This window comes from Loxodonta africana, chromosome 24, assembly GCF_030014295.1.
Source record: "Loxodonta africana isolate mLoxAfr1 chromosome 24, mLoxAfr1.hap2, whole genome shotgun sequence".
NCBI lineage: Eukaryota > Metazoa > Chordata > Mammalia > Proboscidea > Elephantidae > Loxodonta > Loxodonta africana.
Window position 1 is genome coordinate 31,782,149 of NC_087365.1, and position 26,231 is coordinate 31,808,379.

Below are 26,231 nucleotides of genomic sequence, written 5' to 3' on the forward strand. Positions count from 1 at the left end.
AAAAAATAAAAAGTCCCCGCAAACAAGAGAGGAAGTTCCCCAAAGTGGGCAAGGGAAGTTCCCGCCGGCCAAGACCTGGAACAGCCGTGCAGAAAATGAGGACTGAAAACAGGCTGGGTACAGAACTGGGGGTGCAAAGGGGAAGGGTGCAATTTTGATGGCTGTATCCTTCTGGTGATTGTATAGGCTGAAACAGCATCTCTCATCAGGTTTTATACAAAAACAAAAATTGGTCTCGCTTTGTAAAGCTATGTTGGTACACACAGAATCTTTCATTTTTGTTCATTGAGGAAGAGGCAAATGTCACTCACAGAATATCTTAGAAGTGTCCTGAAATGGACTTTTTTCTTTTTAAATGAGAATCCCTCTAGGTCTGTGGTGGAAGGATACTGACACCCACACACATCGCCTGTTGGTACCAACTCCACGTGGTGTGGGGAAATGAAAACGCCCTCCATGTCCTCGTGGCCTCTTCTCGCTGCCTGCCACCATCAACCTAGACTTGACCCCCTTAAGCCCAGGGCCTGTTAGGACCAGGCAGCCCCCAAACCAGCTGGGGTGGTTGTAACATGTCAGGCAGACGCTCCAGGGACGACATTGAGATGGTGTCACTCTAAAGAGCTAAGCTTCCTTTTTTCCAATTGTGGAGCTTCAGGTCTAGAGTTCTGCAGTTTCTGTTTCGTTTCTTCACAGGCGGGGTTGGCTGGTGAAAAGGTATTCAACAACACGAACAAGTAAAGGGTAGCCCTCATGCTAACGGCCCAGGTCAGAGCCGCGAATGAAGACCGCGTAGGGTGTTACGGTGACTCCCTACAGTGACTCCCTAGGGTGTCTGGTAGTTCATGGAAGTAGGGAATTGTATTCTTTTACTGATGGCTGCCTGTCTTCTGCCTGAATGCCATAACTGTTGATGAGAAAGTCTCTTTAAAAAGGCCAGATACAGTTTGGCTTAGGGGGAAAAAAACCCAAAAACACAGCAAGGATGGTGCTCTTGGGAGGTGGGAGAAGGTGTCTTCCGTGGCTTGTTCCCTCTAAAGGATCCCCACAGACCAGAGACCACTTCTGGTGCCCAGAGGCGAGCCAGTAAACCTCCTGCAGAGGAAGGCAGGATGCTTTGTCTTGGGGAAGCTGGGCTGTCCTGAGCAAACACACACAAATCCACTAGAGAACACCTTCATTTGGTGCGTCATGAAATGTTCTACTCTTCATTCTTGGGGACCAACGGTCTTAGCAAGTAGGGACCCGCCAGGTGGGGGGATGAGGGATGGGGCTGGCTGTGGGGGCCAGAGTACGGCCAGGCCACAGTGAGCAGAAAGGGCGCTCTGAAGACGAGAGTGGGCACATATGGACAGCATCAGTTCTGCAGGAAAGAGGGGCTGGTGGGAGCTCTGCTGAGTCAGGTACTCACAGGTAAGACAAATACCAAGGTGGCGGGCCAGCTGGGATGGGAACGTGAATGAGGAAGAAGTGGCCTCCCTGGGCTCTGCTGAGGCAGGCTGGGCTCCAGCTATGGTCAACACACACAGTGGCCACAGCTCTAGCCACTATAAATAACCTGATACCACTATACTCTTGGATATTGTTACCCGTGGAAAGTGGTGAATTCGGAGCTGGCAAGGGTCGTGGAGCCTAAATAATCCAGCAGGTTGTGGGCGAGAAGGTAGAGGAAGCTCCCAGAGAAATGTTTCAATACCTCTTTGCCAAAGAAAATTGAAACCAGCCCAAGCCTAGACCCAGTTTTACGCAGCCTTGGAAATAATCGATGCCGTAGAGATTTTATCCAGCCCAAGCCAAGTGCCGACCTCCGTAGCCAGCCTACACTGGCATTCACCAATCAGTGCAAATCTCAGTCGAGAAACTGGCTCTCCTTGTCTTCAGGGGTAACCCAAGGCGGCAGTTTTCATGAGATCTTGCTTATAGAATGGAGGAAATCCTTGGTCTGGGGAAAGCAGTGTCTCGTGGGTGCCCGTGGCAAGGGTGTGAGAGGTCTCCTAGGCAGGGCTGGTGTGTCAAAGGATGTGCAATGATGAAAGGCTGGACACAGACAGGCCACGAGGCTGGCCAGCCAGGCTGTTGTGGGTTCAGATTTAGAAGCAGGGATGCCAGGCCCTGGGGCAACTGAAAAGGTGACAGAAAATCTCCTTCCCGGGGAAGTGAATCAATCGACAGGCAGGTCTTCCAGAAGCATGGATGTGTGCTCAGGGTGGGGTGGGCGTTCAGGGTGGGAAAGAAGAACTGTGTAAGACACAGTCCCTGCTCTCAGGGAACAAGCAGGGTGTGACTGATACTGAGCCCATCAGATCTCGGAGGAAGAGCTAAGAGGGTTCCAGAGAATCTCAAGAAAGCTTAGTGTCGAGGAGATCTGAACGGAACTTGTGTTTGTCACTCAGCTGACAACTACCGACTGACTCACTCACTGCTCCCAAGGACCTCCCCCCCGCCCCAGGTGGGTGCTGGTAGAAATGCCTCCATTTTACAGATAAGGCAACAGTGCTGCAGAGAGGCTTTGTAAGCTTTCCACAGACACAGCAAGTGAGCCTGGAGCCTGGAGCTGGAAGAGGACAGAGTCGGAAGAGGTCATGCCGGGGAAGGTGGGAAGGAGGAATTGGAGGGCCAGGCCTGGAGGGCCTTGAAACCACGTGGAGGAGACAGCTGGTTCTGAAGAAGCCACCAGCTGAGGGGACTGGACTTGGCTGCTGAGGTGGGGCCTCTTCTGTATGTCCTGTTGTGCCCCCACGGCTCATTCCTAGACTGCAACCATCTAAATATTTTGTCACATCCAAGGGCACAGAAAGGTGCCCCCAGAGGCCCCTCTCCCCAAGAGCCAGGCCGTTCTCATTCTCTGTCCTCTCTCCTCCGGGGTTGGCGGAAGAGGAGCGTGGAGTCGGGAGGCCCTGGAATTTCCCATCCTCAGACTTCCTGATCCACCGCAGCCTCTTTGCTTCTTTGTTTATGCTCCTGGAGCTGGGGGAGGGCACGGGCTGTCCAGGCCCCACACTCGGCTGGGGACAAACCGCTGAGTAAGGGCGGCCGCTTTGCTTCCTTTCTTTCTTTTTAACATAAGGCCAGGAAGTGAGACGTTCTCCCAGCTGCCTCTCGAGAAGTCTCCATCCTGTTCCCTGTCCCCTCTTTGCCCGCCTTCCTGGGACAGGAACACTGGGCCTGCCTCTGGGGCCAGGAGCCGGCTCCGATTACCCGGCAGGAGAGGGAGGAGGGAGGGCCAGCGAGGCAGGAATGCCAGTGATAGGGCTGAGCTGGCCACATGCAGAGCACCCAGGATGGTGGGCGGAGACCTGATCTCCAGGTCCTTGGCTGGGTCAGGAGAAGGGGGACCTGCCAGCTGGCGAGGATGGTCCAGGTGGCTAATGCCTCTGGCCATGTAGCAGGCAGGGGAGCCTTTCAGATTCTCAGGCTCTCCTCTGGCAGCTCCAGAAACCAAACCTTCCCTTTCACCCAGGGTCTGGGGTGTAGACCCAGGCTGCTCGCCTCAGTGGGGCGGGGGTGTATCTGAGCCTCCCTTGGCAGAGGCTGACTGTGTGTCTCTCCGTGGGGCCACCTGCATGGTGACTATCTTGTGCCTGGTCACCATGGTGCAGCAATGTAGGTGGGAGACAGGGGTCCCCAGGCACCTGCTGTGCACTGGGCGCCTTTAATTCAACAGCAGCTATGTGACAATGCAGAGTAGACGGCATCATTCCATTCTGCTGATGAGAACAAAAGTTCTCTTGCCTTCTCCCCTTATCTCCTGGGAGACCTTGGACAAGTGACTTCACCTCAATGTCTCCCTGTGCCTCAGTCTCCCCAGCTGTAATCAGGGTCTAATACTTCACAGGGCTGTAGTGGGCTGTGAGTAGGCAATACTCAGAGAGGTTTGCTAACTGGCCAAGGGACACAAGCAAGGAACAGGGCTGCACGCCCAGGCTGCCTAATTCCACGCCCTGCCCTTCCACGGGCCACACTGTCTCCTGTGCCTTTTGGGTCCCCTCCTCTGCTGGGACAGAGAAGTGGCGTCTGTCCCAGGATGGGTATAGCATGGCGCCTCTGTGCCCACCCTCTATCCTCTGCTGGAACAAGACATTCTCGGAGGCTCCTGCGTGTGTGCCCTCTCTGGTCCCTCTCCCTCCTCCCTTCAGAGAGTGGGGGCAGTGGGGGAAGGGAGGAGAGGAAACGGGCATCACACTCTCAGCCATGCAGATGCCTTCAGACCTGGAGCTGCCACTGAGGGTGGGGGCAGGGAGGTGAGGATGTCCTCCCGGCGGCGCCTCCATCAATGTGCGTGTGTGTGTGTGTGTGCGCGTATGTGTCTCCGGGAGCAGAGTACCCAGAGCCTGCAGATGTCCCAGAGCAGCCAGCAAGTGCGACACCTCCAGCCTTGCCTCTGCTCCCGCAGGCCAGTGGTTCTGTGTCTGGCTCTGCCAGTTGCTGTGGAAACCACTAGGATGGGTGGATGGGTGGGCCAGACCCTGGTTGTGGGGGACAGCAGGAACAGGCCGCCTGGCCCATCTGCAGGTACCAAAGGGTGTCTTGGGGCGGGGGTTGCAGCCGTCAGCCAGGGCCAGGCCACGTGGGGCAGAAAGTGCCCTCCTCAGGCATTCTGTGTTACCGCAGTAACTGTAACAGCGCAGCTCACTCTTCCTGCCCTGTTGCTCCATGCCAGGCACATGGCTCAACTCTCCAATCTCATCAGCCTCCTGAGAAAGGTAACGTATCTAATCTCACTTCATGTGGTGGAGCTGGGATTCGAACCTACACAGTCCAGCCTGGAGCCCCTGCTCTTAACACCAGAACCCAGACCTTAGGAGGACTAATAGGTTCCCTCCTGTCCCTCATGCCCGATGGAGCTCTGCAGCCTAGTGGCTCCCACAGGCAGAAAAGCCTCTGGATTCGGTGTCAACTGGCATCAGAACAACCAAAATGAGGGGAAACCCCACTGGACACCTGCACCCAATTTCTCTGCTGCTGTCCACCCCCCCTTAACCATTGCTGTCCCTCCCCCAGGTTTCATGGACATCACTTGGGCACCACCCAAGTAAACAGCTCACTCCTCACTCTGAGTCTGTTCCCACACTCAGGCAAAACCCCATGACTTTAGTAACTTCCTCAGCCCAATGCCAGGACAGGCTGGCACAGTGTACCAGGAGGGCCCAGAGGCCTGGATAAATGGGCCACCTGGGCACCATTTCTCAGTGACAAGTTACAATCACACTAGCCAACATGCTGGCCCAAAGCTACCTGTGAGGAGATGGGCAATGAGATTTACTGCAGGTCTCCAAGGATGCTCAGGGTGAGGTCGTGGGGACACAGGGATGGGGGCCTTTGTCACTGGGCGGGGCAGAGCTTCCGAGTGCGGACATGGTCCGCGTGACCTATGACCTACGACAGCCTAGTCCAAAGTGCTCTGGGCATTTTAAATGCCTTTAATCAAACTGCATAGGTTTACTGACCAGAGACCACGTGGGTGGGTGTGCCTGGGGAGGGGACAGCCACCTAGGAGGGACCTGCTACAGGGTAGACAGAGGAGGCCCATGGCAAGGGGTGTGCTGTCCTCTGAGAGCTGACAGTCCAGCTGGCAAGACCAGATCCTCAAGGCTAGTGCGCAGAGAAACACTGCTGAGTGAGAGACCTGCATGGCAAGAATTCCAGAGCTTAGAGAATGGGGCAGGGTGGCATTCCCAGCTAGAACCCTGGCAGAAGAAGAGGGTCTGGCCTGAACCTTGAAGGGCAGTAGGAATGTTCTGTTGGTTTTTACGTAAAACTAGTGCTTTAAAAATAAAAAAAGGAAAAACAAAACAAGAAAACCCGAGGCTCTCTGGGCAGCCCCAGGCATCCACAGCAGCCTCTGGGAACTGCGACAACTGCTGTCTGTGTCTGCAAAGGGCAGGCCCTTGGATGGGACAGCCTGCTTCCTGGCAGCCCTCCCGCAGACAGCCTCCCCTACCTTTGGGCTCCAGGCCATTGGAATTAAAGTGCATCCTCTTCTGACACTCAGTGCAGCTCATCAAGAAGCGGGTCACAGCCTCCCGAGGGAGGAAGGCGTACGTCTCCGCGATCTGAGAGAGATGAAGTTCACACATTAGATAGCTCCATGGGGAGGTGGCTTGGCCGCGGGGTCACCGAGATCCCAGCTTGGGTACTTGGCCCTTGCCAGGAAGGGCAGGGATTTAAGGAGCAAGGGGCAGGTGTCCTCAATCCTTAGCCATGGAAATGAGTCAGTACTGATGCCGAAAACCATTTGTTTTTGAAACGGGAATAAAGGAGCTTAATTGAAAAAGCAAAACATTTAAATAATATTTAGTCTTTCATCTATGTTCTACTAAGTAATATTCCTCTCAAAACATTTTTTGGCCTAATGTATAAACTGATAAATGTTGCTTTAGGGTAGGATGAACAATTTCCCTTCTTACAGATGGGTAAACTGAGGCCCAAATAAATCCCCGGGCTCTAGGCCTATACACAGAACCCAAGGTTCTACGAGCTATTTCCTGCGATAGCTCGCACATCAGGAGACTTTTGGGGGACAGCTGTGAAAGGCTGGTGACAGAAGACCAGAGCTTTCAAACTAGACACGCCCTTAGGCACCCTCATGTTCCAGGTGAGGTCACTGAGGCCCAGAGAGGTGAAGTGACTTGCCCAAGGTCACACAGCTCTGCAGGGGCAGTGTCAGACTAGTGCCCAAGCTCCAGGTCACACCACCCCAGGGCTGCCTGCTGGGCCTCCCCTAATGAGGGAGAAGAAGAAAGGCAGTGGGGGAGGGAAGGCAGAGAAAGAGGGGGAGGAGAAGAGGCTGGGTGGGACGTGGGGAGTGGAGAATAGGTGGGTGTGGAGCCAGAAGCCCAGCCCTCTCCTCCTGCTTCAGGTTTAGGGAAGCCCACTGCTAGTTTCACTGCCTGAGGGGCTAGAGAGCCCACTAAGCCCCAGACTCCGGGGCTGAGGCTGGCAGCAGCCCCGTTGCTGGTTTCCAGCACGTTTCCCAGAGCTAGGCCTTCCCTCCCACTCTTCGCCACTAAGGGGCAGCATCACCCCAGTGTTGCGCTGCCCTCGCCGCAGCCCAGCCCAGAAAGTTGGCCGAGGGCACTGGTCAGCCGCATGGGGAGGGGGCGCTCTGGACTGCAGCAGCCTGGGCCCTGCCTCCCTCAGTGACAGTCCATGCCTCACCCTCCAGGGGTGCTTGAGCGTCCCGCTCCATCTCTGCTGTGGCTGCAGCGGGGTGGGTGGGGTTGAGGGATGCAGAAGACATGGGGTGCCCCAGCTGTGGCCAGGCCTCTAGGGCTGGCTCAGGCACTGCTCCCAGCTCAGCTGGTCTTCAGAGTTCCAGGGGCCACTCCTGCCCGGTGGTTGGCTGTAAGCTCAGAGCTAATTTTGGTGACACCATTGTTATTTCTCAGCTGATTTGATGCTCTGTGGAGCAGGCAGGCTCCTTGATGAGTTATCTCCCTTCCAAATTCCCTTTCTGATTGCCTTCCTCTGGAGGTCAGGGACAAGGGCAAACTCCAGTGTCTGTCTGGTTGGAGCTGGGGGACAGAGGGCAGCATCAGTGGTACGGCCGGTCCACTCGGGTGCTAAGGCCACAGGAAAGGGGCTTTCTGCCGCCGCATACATCCACATCCTCACCCTCAGCAGGGAGCTGCCCGATAGTCCTGCAGGCAACGCATCCTGAAGGGTTGGGAAGGAAAGGGCTGATGGCAGCGGGAGCAGCCGGGGGAAGGGGGCGCCCTGGGCAGAGTGGAGGGCTGTGGCTGATCTGGGCCAGCAGATGACCCACTCGGAGCGGAAGGGAAGACTTGGGGGAGGAGAGCCGCGCAGTCTGCTGGGAGAAGGAGGGAAAGGTTCATACCATACGGGCAGCCCTACTTAATTACACGGAGCTCGCCTGCCACTGGGCAGAGAAACATTTTTTAAAAGGCTTAGGGAGGGCCCTTCTGGCCTGGCTGAGGGCTGCATACAGCATGGGCAGCAGCCCTTCTTGCCACCTGGCCCTCTGAGGGCATGGGGATCCTTCCCAGAGAGGGCCCTCCCCAGGGCCCTGGCAATGTGCAAAGCTGGTTGTCTTGCGTGGGGTGGGGGGAGAGGGGGAAGCATGGGGCTCACACCTTCTGGCACTGGGTCCCACAGAAGGGCAGGAGGGGTGGACCAGGGCAGGTGGGTGAGAGTCCTTGGAGCTGGGCAGGCCCGCCCTGCTCACTGGGAACATCTGCAGCCTTGCTAAGAGCTCCCTGGGGAATCAGGAGATTGCAGAGTAAGAGCCAGTAAGGAGGAGGACGCCAACCCCCGGGGAGGGGGGGGCCTCCAGCCTTCTGGTTCCCCCACAGGAGAAGCAAGCCTCTGTTTCTCTTGGAGTGCATGGATGCCAAGGCCACAGGGGGGAGTTGAAACCAAAAGGACAATCCCAGAGGATGCCCCAGTCAGTGGAATGGTGGTTTTCGAATAGTTTGAGCCACAGGACTTGTCCTGGAAATAGGCTCTTAGCTGAGTCCCAAAACATGAAGCACAAAGGTGGAGCTGCTGTGTGCAACGAGGGGCAGCTCCAGGTCCCCCAGCTGCCCTCAGCCACCCTCGGCTGCCTGCTTCCTTGCTCTCGGGGCCTCATGTCTGGACCTTGAGACCTGTACCTACATGAATTTGTCTTCTACGCTTTTCCTAGCAGTAAAAACTGGGAGAGATTTGGCTGGCAGGAGCCAGGAGCTATGTGCAGAGTCGCTGACTTGCAAGGCTCCATTTTCGCTCCCCAACTCCGAAGCCGACAAAGACAGATGAGGCCAATTGGGGGGATTTGCACCACTTTACAAGATCCTCCTTCTGCCCTGTGGGTGGATTAGCACATGGTGGGCCCAGAGCAGCTGCTGACCACATCTGGCCCCAACCCCAAAGTGGCCTGGGAAGCTAGATCCAGGCTCCGGAATCTGACCTGGCCACCACCACCCTGAGAGTGAGGAAGGAAGCAAAGGGGCTCACTCCCACCCAGGCTGGTGCAGAAACCAGAAGGCAGGAAAGCCCTTTAAGAAGAGGGTCAGGTTCTCTATGTAAGTTCAGGGACTTTGTAGAACCACCTGGAATCTTCCCAAGATCCTGCCACGTGGGAGACCCCATGGCATCCTTTGGACTTCAGGTCACACTGCCTCAGAGGCTAAGTAAGGCGGGGGCTTCCCACCCAAAATGGGAATCCCCCTGTATTATCCGCCACAAATGGGCCTCTACCCCATGGCTCAAGTACTTCTGAGTTTCAGAAAGTTCAGTACCTGCTGTCTGATTACCAGACAGCTATAGGTACTAAAGAGTTCCTTTTCCTAATGAAGAATTTGCCTCCTTTAATGCGTAACCCGAACAAGTCCACCCATATCCCTACCAGTCCCCTGCCTCCTTACAGACACCCCAGGCCTCTAATAATCCAGAACACCCCAGGGGCCCTAGCAACTGTGAGGAGGTACCAGGATTCAGATTTGGCAAAACAACACAGAGACAGGTCCAAATACTCCTCAGCCAAGGGCTTGACTCAAACCTATCAGTGCCAGGCTGTGCCTTTCTGCAGCCACCAGCATGGTGTTTCCTTGGGGGTCTTCTCTCCATGGGCATGGATGGGGTGGGGGCCTCATGTCTGCACTGTGAGGCTAGAGTGCTGGGTTGTAGAAAATGGGAGGAGATAAAAAGGGAGAGACTAAGCATCCTGGCAGCATCCCTACCCCCAAAAAGGAAAAGAGTGGCATGAGCAGGGTGACAGATGAGGAAGAGGAGGGGAAGGGAGACAAGGCACAGGGAGAGAAGGGAGGTGCGCCAGCCCCCTTGGCCTCACACCCGATGCAGGAAGGCCTGGCCTGCTCCGCTCAGCCTTGGCCCTGCTGCTGAAATTCCAGCTCTGTGTGCAACCCAGCTGGCTTGAAGCCAGTCATGTGCCAGCTCCAGGCTGGGCAGCGGGAAGTGGGGCACGCGGCGGGCATATGGACAAGAAGCCGGGGGTACAGAGCAAAGGGCTGGACATCCGCTTGGCCCGGGGACACAAGCACTGGCAGCACTGGCCCAGCGCTGCCCTCCCCACAGCATGGAGGCTGTAGACCCCAGGCTTCACAAATGACTGGGGCGTGACTGTGGGTGAGGCTTGATGCTGGGCACTCAGAGGGGCAAGGAGATCACATGGCTCAGGTGGCTCAAGCTTACTAGCTCACCACAGGAGGTATGTAAAGAGGCAGAATATGTAGTGATCAGGGCGTGGGCGCTGAGGCCAGCTGCCTGGCTCTGAAGGTCAGCTGAGTGATCTCGGGGCAGGTTACCTTCCTCTTTGAGCCTCAATTTCCTCATCTGTAAAATGGGATGACAGTAGCACCTGTTTCCTACATACAATCTTCATTCCTAGGAAGGCTCAGAGACTTGATGCACACAAGTGTACACAAAGTGGCTCAATTGTAAGTGCCCAGTAAAACAGCCACTTTAATGCTCAGAAGACATGCTGGGCCTTGTTCATACCACGTGGCTCAGGTTGGCCCCTGCCTGGGCATCTCTCCCTTCTTCTATGACCCTCTGCTGGAAATACCCGCAGAGCTTCCATCCCAAAGCACGCGCACTCAGAAGCAGGGAGGGGCCGGGGAATTGTATAACCCTCTTCCATCCGCCTTGGCCTGACTCCTCACCTCTCTGAGGCTCTTGGCGTGTGGGCCCGCCCTTAAGACCCATTTAGGGTAAAGACCATCTTCTGAGGACAAGGAAAAACCACGTTGTTAGATTTTTCTAAACAATCAGGTCATTATGGGGAAATTAGGGGTCTATTCAAACCACCTCCACTGCATCCAAGGCTATTTATACAAAGAACTTGGGGTGTGGAGGTTCACACCTGCCTGGTCACAGAAGTATGTAGAGATAGAAAGGTCAGAGAGAGAGAGTCAACAAGAGGTAGGGGGTGTGAGGGTGAGGGCTGACTGCCAGGAAGGCCCTGTGTGATCTTGGGCATGTTGCTCAACAATCTGGGCCTCCGTTTTCTTAACTGTGAAACGGGCCCACAGTGCCTCCTTTCCAGCACTGCTGTAAGACTGGACTGAAATGACAGTGTGGAGCACTTGGTGCCTTGGGGGTGGGCACTGGACAGACGAGCCACAGGCACAACCTCTCAGAGGCGGGGGTAACCACAGGACAGAACCAGACCACAGGCAAGTCCCTCCTGCTGGTCAGAGTAGAGTTGCTGCTCAGACCACCATCTCCTCCCGGCCACTGGGACACTTTCCACCTCTGGGCTGCCCTTCTGCTCCCTTCTGCCTAACCAAAGCTTAGAATGACAGCTTACATGCCACCTCTTCAACGCAGCGCCCTAGCTTAGCACTCAACAGCAGTGTCTGACACCCGGGTACCTGGGTTCCTGCAGCTTGTCTTGGAGCCGCTTCTGTGTCCCCTGTGTCTTGGTCTTGCCCTCAGCCTCCCCCACCCTGAGCTGAACTGTGGTGTCCTTGAGGGTAGGGGCCAGGCCCTCCGACTTCCCCTGGGGAGTTTCCAGTGCTGACGTCACAGGTTTGTGGGGGATCAAATGAGCTCACACATAGGATGCACTGAGGACAGGTCTGGCACACAGCAAACGCCTGGGCATCATTGCTCCAATGGTGATTCCTATCTGGGCCCCACGTGGCAACCCCAGAGGAGGCTGCAATGGGCTGAGGGGTGGCAAGTGGAGCAGAAACTGGCGCTAGGAGGGCTTTCCTCCCTGCCCTTGTCCCTCTCCTTCCCTCCCTCTCACTCCCTTCAACCTGCTTCTCCTTTGTGTTCAGACCACAGAGCCCGCCCCTCACCCCCCGGTGAGCTTCAGTGGCTGTCATGCCCTTGCCCTGTGCCCCCCATCCCCAAAGGCCGTTTCATCAAGTCTCAGCTCCCGGCCCCACCCCTGCCTAACATGTGCGGAGCCCATGGCCTCCTGCCAAGGCCTGGGGCTGCCAGCAGAGGCAAAGAGACAGAAATCTCACCGCTCGGTAGGTTTTCTTCTGCCCAGCGTGCTTGGGGGCTTTGCCTGGCTCTGCTGAGCTCTCCACATGCATCGAGTAGATGATGTCAAAGAAATCTTCCACCACAGCGACCCGCTTCAGAGACAGGCCCTCCGGCTCCGACAGGCCATCTGCCCCCTGCAACAGGGTGGACAAGCTGTGTTAGTGTCAGGGATGATGGCGGGGAGGGAGCTGGGCCCTGGGGCCACGGCGGCTGCGGGTCCAGGAAGGGACGTCGCTGCCCCCTGACCCCACGATGCCTCCCATGGTGGGGTCTTGGTGCGTGCAGGGAAGGGGTCTCCGGGGAGGGACATCCCTGGGTCAGGGTGGCTGCTGCTTCTAAAGCCACCAGCAACAATGGGCAGAGAACCACGACAACAAAAACACAAATGTAAAACCCGACAGGCTCCATGTTCACAATTCCAGACAGATTGTGCCAGACTCAGGCGGGGCGCTCTCGAATCACACGCTGTGCCAAGGCCATCCCAGAGTCTCAGCAGGGGGCGGGGGGGGTGCTAAATAGATGCAGCCACATCAGGAGCTCGCCAATTAGCAGTAACCTTTCACTGTGGTCCTGGGCTGAGGTCCCAGGGGACTGTCTCCGGTCACCTGGGTGACTCCTTCCTCCGCCCTGGCCTTTCTGAAAAGCTTTTCACTACCACCCGCCCTCCCTACCCCGCAGCTGAGCACCAGCACCAGCACCCAGGCTCTTGGGCTCTTTGTGTGTGGAGGCGGACAGAATGGCAGTCTACGAGGCCACGTGGAGGTGGCAGGGCCACGTGAGCAGGATGGCCTCTTGTCAGGCTGGCCTGAGTGCTGTCAGCTGGCCCCACAAGGTGTGCTAGGGTCAAGATGGGGCTTTTCCATAGCAAACAGCTGCTGGGCCAACACCCGCCCTCCACCATGAGCAGAGCTGGGAGGGTGCAGGGGAAACGGCAGGGCCTGAGGCTTGGGGAGGGAGGCCAGGACCATCAGGGAACAGATTGTTCAGTGGACACACACAGTCCTTTATTCACAGGGCACGGGGTACACACAGACTCGGGGACACCAGGTTCCCCCCTCACCATCAACTCTGCATAAGGGGGGACCCTGGAGGGCTTCAAAGATGAAGGACATGCAGAGTGGAGAGAATTTGGGAAAAAGGAGGAGGCTTTTCTCTGCATGTGCCGAAAAGACAAACCTCCAAAGACAATTCTCCCCCCAAGGAGCCCTGCTGGAGAACATCAGCTCCATGAGGGTGTGGGCTTGGTCTGTTTGCTCACGCTTGTTTCCCCAGCACATAGCACAAGGCCTGACACATAGTAGACACTCAATACGTAACTACAGAATGACTGGTTGGCTGTAAGTGGCAGTGTGGCCGGTCCTTTAGACTCGCTCTTCCCTGGTGTGAATAGTGGCCCTAGCACTTAAGTGGATGAGTGACTCTGAGGCTTCCCTGAACCTCAGGCTCTTCATCTATAAAATGGGGATAGCAAAGGCACCTTTTTCATGAGCTGCTGAGAGGAATAAGCAAGATCTGTGTGGCGTACTTAGCACCAAGTCTGGCACATAGAACTGCTCAGTAAATACTGTTGCAGAGGTGTGCTTTGCAGTTTGCCAAGGTTTTTCCTAGGTATGATGGAGCTGAGCACCGAAACAGCCTGGGGAGGGTGTTAGGCTTGGGGCCTGCCTGTGGTACAGTGGCTGGTAAGTGGCAGAACTGGCTTAAGATCTAGGTCTTAATAGTTGGAGTGGAGTATCGGCAGTGCCACCTAGATAAAACAAACAGGCTTTGGTTTTATCCAGCAACTCTCCTGCATCCCGTGATGGTGGGCAGGGGAGTCTCTTTGCCAGTGGCCCCCTTGAGAACAGACAGCAAATAGGGAAGGAAGGGCAGTTGGGCATCTGGGATATAGGGTGCCAAGCCCTAGGACTGGCAGGCAGCATCCCTGAGTGGTGACCTTGGGGGGTGGCCTCACAGGCTGTGGCTACAGGCTCTCTTGCCAATGGCTTCCTTCCTGGTCAGGATCCATTTCAATGAGGACTTCTTGGATGCCACATATCTGGGGTGTGTGTGCATGCAAGGACTAGATGCAGTAGCGGCCCTGGGGACAAGGCAGGAGTAGGAGGAGCCACCTGCTGGTCCTGCTTCCTTACTGTGAGACGGTGGACAAACTCTTCAACCTCTCTGAGCTTCACTTAGGAGGCGGACCCCTAAGTACCATGACTCTTTCTTTTTTAAACTCTCTCAGGAGTTACCGTTACTGCTTTCTCAGGGGTATCCCACTCCCTTCGAAGTCCTGGGCCATCTGTGAAGGCTCATCAATGACAATGAATAACTCCCTCATTAACTGACTTCTAACTACTCTGCATTCTGGGGATCTTCAAACACAGCGGTGACAGAGACAGGATGGGACAAAAATTATAATAGGTCAGTTATAACATACTTCCAACCAGAAGTTTGCCTTGCCCGAAACAAACAAAAGAACGTTAAGAATGAGAATATAACTGGGTTTCTATTTCTTGATCTGGAGGGTGTGTTCAGTTTATAAAAAGTCATTAACATGAACACTTACCACAGATGCCCTTTTCTGTATGTCTCTTAAACTTTAGCTTTAAAAAATATATATATATGAAATGGGTGGTTCCATGGCACTTTGATAATCTGAATCCAGAGGCATAATGATGAATTCAGCTGCTTAAAAGCAAATATGACCTCCCTGCTTGTAAAACTGTTTCAGTTCAGGACACAGATATTTCTGGAAAAAGAAGGAGATATAATTTGGCAGGAAGAAACAGAGAAAGAAAACAATCTGATGATAAGAGACGGCATTTTAGAGAGATGACAGGGAAAGAGGTCCCTAACCAGCTCAGTGACCTTGAACAGGTCATTTCACCTCTTGAGACTCAGTTTCCTCACCTGTAAAATGGGTCTAAAAAGTCCTACTCTGATGTTTCAAGAATAAGAATATGTGTCAGGTATCTGGCACACACAGGCTTGGTAAACATTCATCTCTTTCCCTTAGACCTGTGGAGTCTGGACCGCCTGTGTTTACAAATCTGCTCTTATTATCTCTTGCATCTCAGATCCATTCAGGTTACGGCATGGGTCCCCCTATGATAATACCCACCGTCAGAACAGATACATAGTCTTATATAATTCCTAAGTAATATGCCAAAGGCATCACACAAACTGGGAATGAGCTTTTCTAAAGCCAAAGTATAACCAACCGACGCAGAATAACAGAGAAACGCAGTGCCCAGGGCCTGGGCCATCTCTGTCCCAGTCCCCCTTCTCCACTCTTAGGCAGACACCGTAACCATTATCTTTGTACCTGGTCCCAATGGGATCGTACAATCATCCCAGAAAAACTCTTCAGGGAAGCAATTTTCAATAGCCCCCTCTTTAAAAATTGATAACTAACTCTCTGATGCTCAAATATGGGGCCTGGTATTAACTGCGGAGATGGTAGACAGGAAAGGAGAGGACCTGAAGGGACCAAAATGCAAACCTTACAAGGTCTGCAGAGCCACACCTTGAACTCTCCTCTGGTGAATCATGGCCACCTGGATACCACGTGTGCTACACCCTAAGGGAAGAACAGCAGGTTATCTGTGAGGTCTTCAAGGAGAAGCCTGGGAGGGGAGTAACAAATGGACCTGACGGCACAGACGTCTCTGCCATGCCCTGCATCCAGAGAGGTAATAACCTTCATCTAAATGCTGCAGAGGAGGCATGCCTACTCCTGGCTGAGAATTCAGACACTGCGCTACAAGGCAAGAGCTGCTAATTAAGGGAGCAAAAAGCACTTTCCCCATAGCCTTGGGATGCTGCTGTCAACCCACTTCTGCCGTGTGCCCAAACTGGCTTAATCTGATCTACTGCCTGAAGCAAGCTGGGCTCTAGATTGACCGAGGAAGCTCAACTCATGTATGGGCTGGTTGGAGAGGAGGCCTGGAGCTTCCCGGCAATGCCAAGCAGGAGTGACTAGATGGAATCCCACAGCACCCATAGGAAAAGCCATGAAAAACACACGGTCAGTTGTGCAGGATCAACTTCTGGGGCCTTCTTGCATGGGAAAGAACATTGCCATGGTAACACCGTCCAGCCATTTAAGCCAGTCAACTCCAAAACAGCCGGCCAGAACCAGGCCAACAAAACCAGACATGACAGCAGTTTTAAGAATTCATGGAGTTACTAACCAGCCCACTCAGGTTCTATGCTAAAGGCTAAGTTGTTAAGTCATTAAGGAAATCATGCAACGGCTACTTTAATACTGCTACTCTTACAAAATACTGAGAATGGTGTTCTCAAAGGTTTCCCGAGACCCCGACCACCAGGAGTAGCAGCAGCAGCAGCTGAGAACTTATTAAAAATGCAAATTCTCAGGCCCCACCCAGACCTACTGAATCAGACACCTTAGAGTTCTGGGGATGGGGCCCAGCCATCTCTGGTTTAACTGGCCTTCCAGGTGATTCTGATGCAGCTAACTAGCAGGTGAAGTGGCATTAGCTCATTGAGTATAGACATTTGTGTGCTTCCAGGCCTAATATTATTTTCATATCCCATGAAGGCCAATTTTCCTAAAAGTGGGAACAAAAGAATCTTATTGGGCAACATTAGTATACATTCAACGACACCTGTCCAGAGGCTTAATGTGGATTACGGATACAATGGGCAGGAGTCCCCAGCGTCCTGACATGGTATGTTTAAATCCTCCCTGGCAAAGTTTATTAATACTTAAGCACTTTATGCCTTGGTAGGTCTTTTCTGGGTTCCTCAGTTTCCTCAAATGATCCAGATGCTTGGCCTGAGGAGCACTGCTATGTCCAAGGCTGCAGACCTATGCAGGGGGGTAGGGGGAAGGATCAGTATGACTCACCAGACCAATCAGGGTGGCCGGAGCCACCTCATCAACTGTCTGGAGTCATCCCTCAGGTGAGGCCCTGAATCAGACTGAATCTGGCCCATGTCCTTGCAGAAGCTGATTTAAACAGACCCCTGCCCTTGATTGCAGGTGAGGCCCACTTGCTAATGGATTGCAGTTCTGTCATCTCCACTGGAACCTCCAAGTCACTGCTGTAATGAGTTACACACCAATCAAGGTGGGCTCACCGTTTCAGGCCACCAGGGTGCCATTGAGCACACCGCCCGCCCGCCATCACTATGTTAGGCCCCTATGCCTTCCAGCAACACGGAAGCCATGGTTGAGGGGATGTGGGTGGAAAGTGAGGACATCTCTCACTGGGTTCCTCCTACAGTAGAGGTAGAAACCACAGACAAAGGCCCTAGGATGTGACGCCTTAGTGCCTTTCAGACCCAGCTCTCAACAAGATGGAAAATTCAAAAGAGATTGCCATCAGAGGCGAAAGTCAGCAGCGCCTACTCCAGAGGAAACAAACCTCTGGCTACGGCTTGTGCTGAAGCCCAGGCCTTCAGGGGGTTGATTGCAAAGGCAAATGTAAGCATACATGTGCTGCTCCAACCCACCGGGCCAGGGCGCAGAAAAGCTGAGATTACAGGCAAAGCTACTGTGCATATTATCAGCATTGTCCTCCCCGCTTCTGGAACCCTGGCTGCTCCTCCTATCTCCTAAACTACATTTTAATAAACTCAAGTGGGACTGGGGTTTTAGAAGTTGCTACACTAGAGAAACTGGGGTATCAGCTTTTTAGGGGTTCTTACAAAGTCTTATTCCAACTCCTGGCTAGGTTGAACCAAGAGCTAAAGGCAAGGAGGAGGAGCCAGCCCCCTGCAAAGGGGCCCCAGAGGGAAAGGAAAGAGGTAGGGAGGAAACTAAAAAACCACACTAAACCCAGAGAACGAAAGAAAAAAACAGAATGAAGACCATCACCCAAACATCCAGAAATTCTCTCCTCAGAATCCCCAAGAGAAGCCCGCCATAATCTGTGAAGGGCAGTGAGATGGTCGAGGTGGAGGGTTTACTCAAACGGGGCAAAGACGGTATATTTGAATTTCTCTTGGTTATGAATTCTACCTACTCTGGACTGGAGACCAAAAAATTCACACCAGAATTTTAGGACCCATAATTCCAAAGAGCTCCATAGGGCCAGAGGGGGCAGAGGGATGAGACCACCTCCCTATAAATAAATAAATACATAAACGAGGCGCTGAGGGCTCAGTGTGGCACCTGCCTCTTCACCGCCCTCCAATCTCCAACTGTTAGTGTGGAGCCGCCGCCGCCGCCGCCACCGCGTCGCACCTGCCATCTGGAACAGGCCTCACATATTCCAAGACCTCCTTTCTGCTTCGCTGAACCTCCATCTTCTTCCAAATCACGCCGGGACAAAATGCACTCCCCTGACCACAGAAAAAGGTGCCTGGGATCAGCCCCCGCCCCCCAACAACAGCACTGCCTTTGAAGGATGCCACATCCTTCAAGTGGCTCCAAATATTTGTGGCATTTTTTGGTTTTATTAACGCTGGGATGTCTGCAAAGGGTGTAGGGGAAGGAGGTAGGGAGAGGAAGGACTGTGGTGGGCCCAAGTGCCCTCCTCTTGGAAAGAGAGGTGCTGTGGAAATGTAAACCCTACGGACAAGGACCCAACTTCACCGATGGAGGGAGGGAGCAGCTATCGCACTCTCAGCCAGGCAGACAGGGCTGGGACCTGACTTCGGGATTCTGGCCTGGGGGTGCCAGGATAGCCGGCAGACGCTCTAGAGATGAAGTCATAGGCCTGGGGACCTTCCAGCCCTGATCCCGGCTGCCTGGGCCTCAGTTTCCTCCTGTGTGAGGTGACACAATATGCACATGGCTTTTACTACCTCACAGCGCGGCTGGGAGAATCCAAATGATGGACAAATAGCGCCTACCCTCGGGAAACACCCATAAATGACCGCTCTGAGCGGACGCGCTCCCAGACTCTGGGGGACCCGCCTCCCCCGAGCGCCGCGGTCATGGACAGGGAATCAGGGGTCTCTGGGGAAGGGGTTTAGGCGGGAGGGGGGTGGCCCTGAGCCAGGCAGGCCCCGCCGGCGGCTCCCTCCGGGACTCAGGCGGGCGGCCGGGGCGCGCTAACGAGCGGGGGCCCCAGGTGCGGGCCCCACCCGGGCTGGGGAGGGGAGGGGCCAGAGGGGGAGGGGAGCGGCCCGCGCGCTAATGACTGTTGACAGCGCGCGCCGGGGCTGGCCGGGCCGCGCGCGCCGCTGACAGCTGCTCGAACGGGGGGCGGGGCGCCGCGGGGCGGGGGAGAGCGGCCTGCGCTCCCCCACAACTGCGCACGCGCGTGCGCCCTGGCGGGGAGGGGCAGGGAGGCGCGCGCGCGCCGGGCCGGGTTCGGAGGGACTGCTGGAGCGGCTCGCGCGGGCTCCTCGCGGGCAGGCAGGTAATGAGAGTAACCATGGCAACCCACCAGAGGAAGTGTATTCTGCAGTAGACGTTAATCCCCTCTCCCCGGAGCTGGGACAGCCTGACTTTCCATTCTCACACAGTAATTAGATACCAGCTGTCAGTGCAGGGGGGACGGCTCCGCGGCTGCAGCCCCGCTCGGGGGGGCGCACAAAGGGGGCGAGGGGGTGGGACGCGGGGAGGAGGGCGTTAAAGACACAGGGATGCTTTCCGGTGGCGGGCCGGGGTGGCGCGCCTCCCCCAGGCCCCGGCCTCCCGGCGCGCGCCCGCCTCACCTGGAGACCCCGCCCGCGCAGCGCCCCGCCCACCGCACGCGCACCTGCTGCGCGCGCGCACGCACGCCCTCGCGCTCTCCCTCTCACCCCGCCTCTCCACTCCCAGCGCCCCTGCCCTGCGCCTGCCCCCCGGGACGCTGCCCACCTGTCCTTTGTGCGGGGCGGTACCATTCGATCTTGCCAGCTCCCATTCAGGGAGCGCCCGCTATGTGCCAGGCGCTGTGCCAAGCCTGATCTCGTGTAATCCTCACACACCCTCTCCAGTAGGCGTCTCTGCTACGCCCTGCCCAGGGTCACGAAGATTCGAATCCCCATCTCCATACCCATTTAACCACCAAGTTACAGCGCCTCCCCGTCGTGTCCACATTCGTTATAGCTCCAGGGGCTGCCAACCACTCAGGGTGACAAAATGCATCTACCGTATGGAGCATTCATTCACTGCTTCATTTCGCTTTCCCCACAGCCCTGGGAGTTTATTACCCCCATCTTGCAGGTGAGGAAACTGAGGCAGAGAAAGTTGAAGTGACTTGCCCACAGTCACACAGCACAGACTGGCAGAGCTGTGATTCGAACCCAGGCAGTCAGATCCCAGGATCCATGCTCCCAACTACCAGGCACTGTTAACCCCACTCCGGGGTTCAGTGTGGCTGGAATCCGGCCCAGGCCTTCTCACTCTTTCTATTGATCAGCCCACCGTGTCCTGTCCAAGCAAAGACCTCTCCACATCTGAGGAGAGGAGCTGCCTCTCCTACCCATACCCAAACAATCTAAGACGTTTCTAGGCCTACAGACACTGCCATGTCCTTATTTTCTGCCAGGCCTCCCAGAAACCCCTGTTCTCCATGTGGGCAGATGCTTGGAAATCATTCTAGGCCAGCTTCCCCACTTCACAGGTAGGGGAACAGAGACCACCATGGCAATGAAGCTGGCCCAAGGAGCTGCCTGCCTGGTGGAAACTTCTGAGGGGAGTTGAGGTGCCCCCAGGACCAGCTGACCCCCCAGTCAGGCCTGGGGGTCAGGCCAAGGAGGGGCAGGAAGTGTGGAGAAGCAGAGTCGGCTTGTGTCCCCAGTGGCGGCTGGTGTCTGGGGCAGGAGGAGGCTATCTGATCCCTTCCCCACTGCCCCGGCCATGACCTCTTCCCTCCCTCCATGCCTCTCTCCCTCCTCCCTCATGGCAGGGGTAGCCAGCACCCTGGGCTGCATCTGAGAACCCAGCATTCCCCAACCCAGGGCCCCGCATTCCTGTGGGAGGAGGGGGGTGAGGGAGGCCAGGCAGAGGGCTTTAGGGATGGGGGCACCCTCAGGGCCGCCTTGTGTGCGCAGGCCAAGGCCGGGCCACCTCCAGCCTCACGGTTTCCTGCCTCTGCTCTCCCCATCTCTCAGTGGCAGAGCTGTCTAAATTTGGCTCAAGGAGGGGATGGGGGAGGCAGCGGTGGGCGGGTGCTGTCAGAGGCCAAGGCAGAGTTCCCGTCTAGCCGGCTGGCATTTCTGCTGTCTGGAGGAGGGCAGGGGCCCGGCAGCCCTCTCTGGGAAAGGGGGATGTTGTACCTTCTGACATGCACTGAGCAATGTGCAAACTACATGCAAACCGGGCTTCAAATCAGTCTGTCGGCCAGGGAACAGCTTGGTGCTGCTTTGGGGAAGAGAACAGAAGGACCAGGGGCCCACGCTGGTGGGGGCTGGAGGTGTCATGGGCTGGGAGCTGGGAGACTGGGTTTCTCACCAGGTGTGGCTGTGGGGCTTCAGACAGCAGCTGGACCCTCTGGGCCCCAGCCTGAGGGCAGGGCCATGGCTTTCTCTGCCTGCTCTGGCATACTGCTTGGCTCACTGTGTCCCGTGGTTAAGCATGTGAGTTCTGCAGCTATCCTGCCTGGGCTTGAACCCTGGGTCTCCACTGGCCAGCTGGGTAGATTCTCAGCAGAGCACCCAGGCAAACAGCTGGTGGGACTGGGTGTTCCTTTTAGGTAGGCACAGAGGCATGACTTGAAAGAACCTAGATCCCAGACCTGGCCTAGCCAGCGAGATTCTGTGGGTTTCACTCCCCTCATCTGGGAAATGTCCATGTGGGGCCCTGGCTCACAGTGGTCACACCAAGTCTTCCCACGAGTCTGTTCCCTGATTCTCTCCATTCATTCAACTACTGTCTCTACCCTGTTCCTCTCTCCTCGTCTCTGCTCTTCTGTCATGGCTTTTCCTTTGTCTCTAGAAATAGTTGTAAATTTCTTTCTCCTCTCCTCCCTTTCTCTCCACTGATCTTGATGGCCTTGGGCAAGTCGCTGCCTCTCAGAGTCTCAGTCTGCTCATCTGTTCATGGACGATGAGCCCTGTGCCCCACACCTGGCGCCCAGCAGGCTCTTCTTTACAAGGCCTCCCCGCCCCGCCTGCCGCCCCAAACGGCCAAGAGGGGTGGCTTTGTCCTCAGCTCTATTTAGTATGGGGCGCTGGGGCCCCGCTTCTCAGTAACTCTGTTTAACACCAGATAACTGTGCTCTCCTGCCCCACGGCTGGGGCTGATAGGAGCTGAATCCAACTTCCTGCCACCCAAAAGCCACTTCCTGCCAAACTCGAGTTGATACGAGAAGAACTTGTTTTCTGTCCACAGAGCAGTCCCTGGTGGCGCGGCTACCCGCCCACCCCTGGTGTGAACATTTTTTCCATTTGCCTGGCTGTGGGGTGGGGCGGGACAGGGGAGGATGGGGACTCTGCCCTCCTCACCTCTGCACTCCGGTAGCCTCCAGGCCTGCCAGCTGTCCCAGGAAGGGTGCCAAGCGCCCCTTTCAGCCCAGACAGACACATGTAGGCAGTCACACACAGTCTGACACAGTCACCCCAGCCACTGGGCATTTGGGCGAGGACTCAGGGAGACGATGTGTGTGACACATGCTCACAGTCACACACACAGTTACAGACACACATAATCATACAGAGTCACACTCAGAATCCCACACAATTTACAGTCTCACAAAGTCACTCACACACAGCCAGCGTCACACAGACGCATACACACACACACAGAGATAGGAGGAATCTTCCACTCAGCTCCCCACACTGACCCAGCAGTCTCCTTCCAGACGTACTCGCTGATTCAACAAACACTCTTTGAGGGTTTGCACTGTGCCAGGCCTTGGGCTGGTACATAATAAGAACTAATGGAATGGTAACAAATAATTAGCTGACCAGAGCTGTTCCCTAGGTTTTCTCATCTGTGAAGTGGGGATACCAGCCCTGTCCCATGGGGCTATTGGGAGGATTAACAAGTTAATTTGGTAAAGCCCCTGGTCAGTGTCTGGCCCTTAGAGAGTGCCATCTATGTTAGGCTCTCTCTGCCAGGAATGTTCTGGGCCCTGCTCTGTGTTGAGCATCTTACACTGTCTTCCTGAGTCCTTGCCCAAACCCCCAGCAGTTGGGATTGTCATCCCCATTTTACAGATGATGAAACTGAGGCTCAGAGAAGAAATCCACAGACCCCTCAGGGGGCCCCCACGGACCTCACTTGGACCACACTCTCTACCGCTGCAACCGCAGCAGCCACCTGCCTCACCCCCTACCTCAGCCTGCCCTGTCCCTCTGCCTGGAATGCCCTCCCATTAGAATGCCCTCCCATTTGGTTTAGCCATGCCTGACTCCTTTGCGCTGCCGAAGCTTCCCTCCCCTGACTATTCCATGTGCCCCCACCTGCACCCTGTTATTTTCTATGTCGGCCCATTTATTTGTAATTTATTTGCAGAGCAGTGGATCCCTCACTGGACTTTGAGGGTCAAGAGTAAGGACCATTTTGTCCTGTTCTCTTGGACATAGTAGGTGTTCAATAACTGTTTCAGAGCTAAATAAATGAATAAGCCAGGTGGCGTGCTCGTCTTGGCTGCTGAAGACAGAGCCTGAAGTTGAATCCAGGGCCCTCTGAAACTGGAGCTTATTTTTATGCTATCGTGCTTCTTACATTCAATAACATTTGAATGAATGAATGAAACTAAGATCTTGGGACCCCAGTCCAGTGGTGCTGGGGCCAAGCCACCTTCATTTCCTGGCAGCGTGGACAGGGACTAAGCCCCAGCCGCCACGCATGCTGTCAGGGCTGACAGGCCACCTGAAGCCGGCTGTTAGGAGCTCGTCTGGCCACAGCAGCCAGCAGGGGAGACCAGCTGGCGGTGCAGGGTCCATCAGCCCAGGCCTGGAATCTGAGCTGCCCTGAGAGGCCTGGCTCCTCTTTGGGCCCCCACAAACTGGCCTTTGTTCCCCAGGCCGGCCAAGACCCAGCAGCTTGGGCTTTCTCTCCGCCCCGCCCCGCGGCACCCTGTGCGGAGCCAGCGGGGGTAAATGGGCCGGCCTCCCCTGTCCATGCCCAGGACGTCGCTTGAGGACTAAATGGAGATGTAATTTTCTATACAAATCCATGACAATTTAGATGGAGTGATTGTAATTGGCTTTTCAATGGGGGTTTTGTCCGGTGCTGGTGGCTAGAACTGGGTGGCCTGTTTGAGGCAGGCTCCATTTAAATGACAATAAAGTAATAATATTGAGGACTTGTACAGTGCCCAGCATCCCTCCTGGGCTGCATGGAGCCTCATGTTTATGGATCTGGTCCTTCCCCGGGGCTTTCTGGACAACAGGGTTGGGGGGCTGAGTCCAGGAGAGGGTCTGCAGCGTCCATCTCTGGGCATCGGGACACAAGGCAGAGTGACAGCTGGGTCATGGTCCCATGTCCACTCGCGTACCTGCTCCTTCAGTCATTACACACTAGCGCCTCTTGAGGGCTGTGCTAGCCCAGGTGTTAGGGGTGCTGAGACAGACAGCCTCACTGGGGAGGAGGGGGTAAGAAAGAAACCAGGCCAGTCAGAGGAAGCAGGCTACAATGGCTAGCACAGCGTGGTGACTGAAAGCAATAGCAGAGCCCGACAGCTTAGGGTCAGCTCCTACTCCACCCCTTACTAGCTTCGTGAACTTCAGCAAGTTACGTAACTTCTCTGTGCCTCAGTTTCCCCAGCCATAAAACGGAGTTGCAATAAGAATGACTGACAGTTAAATACCTTAATAGGCTTAGCACAGTGCCCGGCTCGTGGAAGGTGCTATATGTTATTGCTGTTATTACTTAAAAGATCCAGCTTTGGTGTCAGACTGGCTTGATGACGTTGAATCCACAACTTCACCTGTTTAAACCTCCACTTGCTTCTCTTTAAAACGGGACTTTTAGGAGAACCAACCAAAGAGGGTTGTGAGGATTTCACAAGAATATATGTGCAAAGCACTTAGCACAGAGTCAGCGCTCCCTCAGCATTCGCTCCTGTTGCTGTGACAGCCCTTGGCCTTGAGAAGCTTATCATCCAGTGATGGCTATGATGTTGAGTGCAGGAAACAGAAAGGCAAGAGAATGAAGATCACAGAAAGCCACCATAGAGGTCATCTCTGCCATCAGGGGATGAGTGGGAGGGAATGATCTGGAGGGGCTTAGGGAATGGGGTGGGTGTGGGCTGTGTTAAGGAAGGCTTCACAGAGGAGGCGACCTTGGGCTGGGCCTTGAAGGATGAATGGCATTTTTGCCAACAGAAAGAGCAGATACCAGTGTCCAGCACTGTGGCTAGCAGCGAACAAGCAGACTCCGTGGTCCTGCCTCCTGAACAAGGGTCTTGTGCCATGAGATGGGGAGAGGTGGACAGGTGCTTAGGGAGGCTCTCCTGAGGAAGAAGGTGAACAAGCCTACGCAAAGGCCCTGGGATGGGAAGCCAGCCAATGTGTCCGGCAGTGGGAGTGTGGGCGGTTGGGCAGGAGGGACGGGACAGGGCTGTGGCTGTATTCGGAGCCAAAGAGGCAGCCATGGAGGGATTCAGTCAGGAAGGTGACACTATCCAAATTCCATCTTTAAAAGATCTCCTGGTTGCTTGTGGAAAATGGACAGTGGAGAGCAGGGTGTAAGACAGAAAGCAGGGAGGCCACTAGGAGGCTGAATCACTGAGGGGTGGGGAGTGGTTGGATCCAAGAAAAAGCAGGGACTCAACTGCTGGACAGACATGGGTGAGCAGGGCCAAGGAACACGGAGCCTTGGTGGCATGAGGAGGGGCTGGGTGCAGCTGTACATAAGCAGGGTTGGTGGAAGGAGACTCATCAGAGAGGTGAGGGCCACCTCCCACCTTGCCACACCAGGCTAAGGCTCTTGGGCTTTTTTCCCACCAAAGGCGGCAGGGAGCCAACAACGTTTTTTTCCAGGCAGGGAAAGACCATGCTGAGATTTGTGCTTTTGAAAGATCACTCTGGCTGCAGGGTGGAGGGGTGGGAGTTGGCTGGTGGGCGAGGCTGGAAGCAGGGAAGCAGAGAGGTAGGGTGTTTGGAGGGGGCTCAGAGGCTGTAACAGACATCAAGGTCATCTCCCAACTCTAAGAGGAACAAACTGCTTCCTCGGAGAGTCTGAAAACCAAGCTAAGGTCACACAGCTTGTTAATGGCCAAGCTGGGATCTCACCCCAGGGGGAACTCAAAATCCAGCCTTTTCTCCTTTGATCTGATCTGCCTCGGTTGCTAATAAAACCCATCATAAATAGTTTTTTCATTGTAACTGGCAGCTATAGAACCCCTTCTCTGTACCAAGGAGGTGGGTACTGTTAGTGTTCCCATTTTATAGATGAGGAAACCAAGGCTCCCAGGGAATCAATGACTTGCCTAAGG

The 26,231-nt window shown here is 55.1% G+C and overlaps 1 protein-coding gene across 2 annotated transcripts in view; it reads right to left on the minus strand.

Annotated features, from left to right (window-relative positions):
• NOL4L (nucleolar protein 4 like) overlaps positions 1-26,231 on the minus strand; it is a 126,929-nt gene that overhangs the window by 63,641 nt on the left and 37,057 nt on the right. The window contains exons 2-3 of one of the 2 annotated variants that reach the window (XM_064275961.1): positions 11,934-12,089; positions 5,939-6,050 (exon numbers count right to left, since the gene is read on the minus strand). In XM_064275961.1, coding sequence (XP_064132031.1) covers positions 5,939-6,050; positions 11,934-12,089 — 268 coding nt within the window. Of the gene's footprint in view, positions 1-5,938; positions 6,051-11,330; positions 11,429-11,933; positions 12,090-26,231 lie in introns of those variants that run through there. The other variant, XM_064275962.1, reaches the window with a different exon arrangement.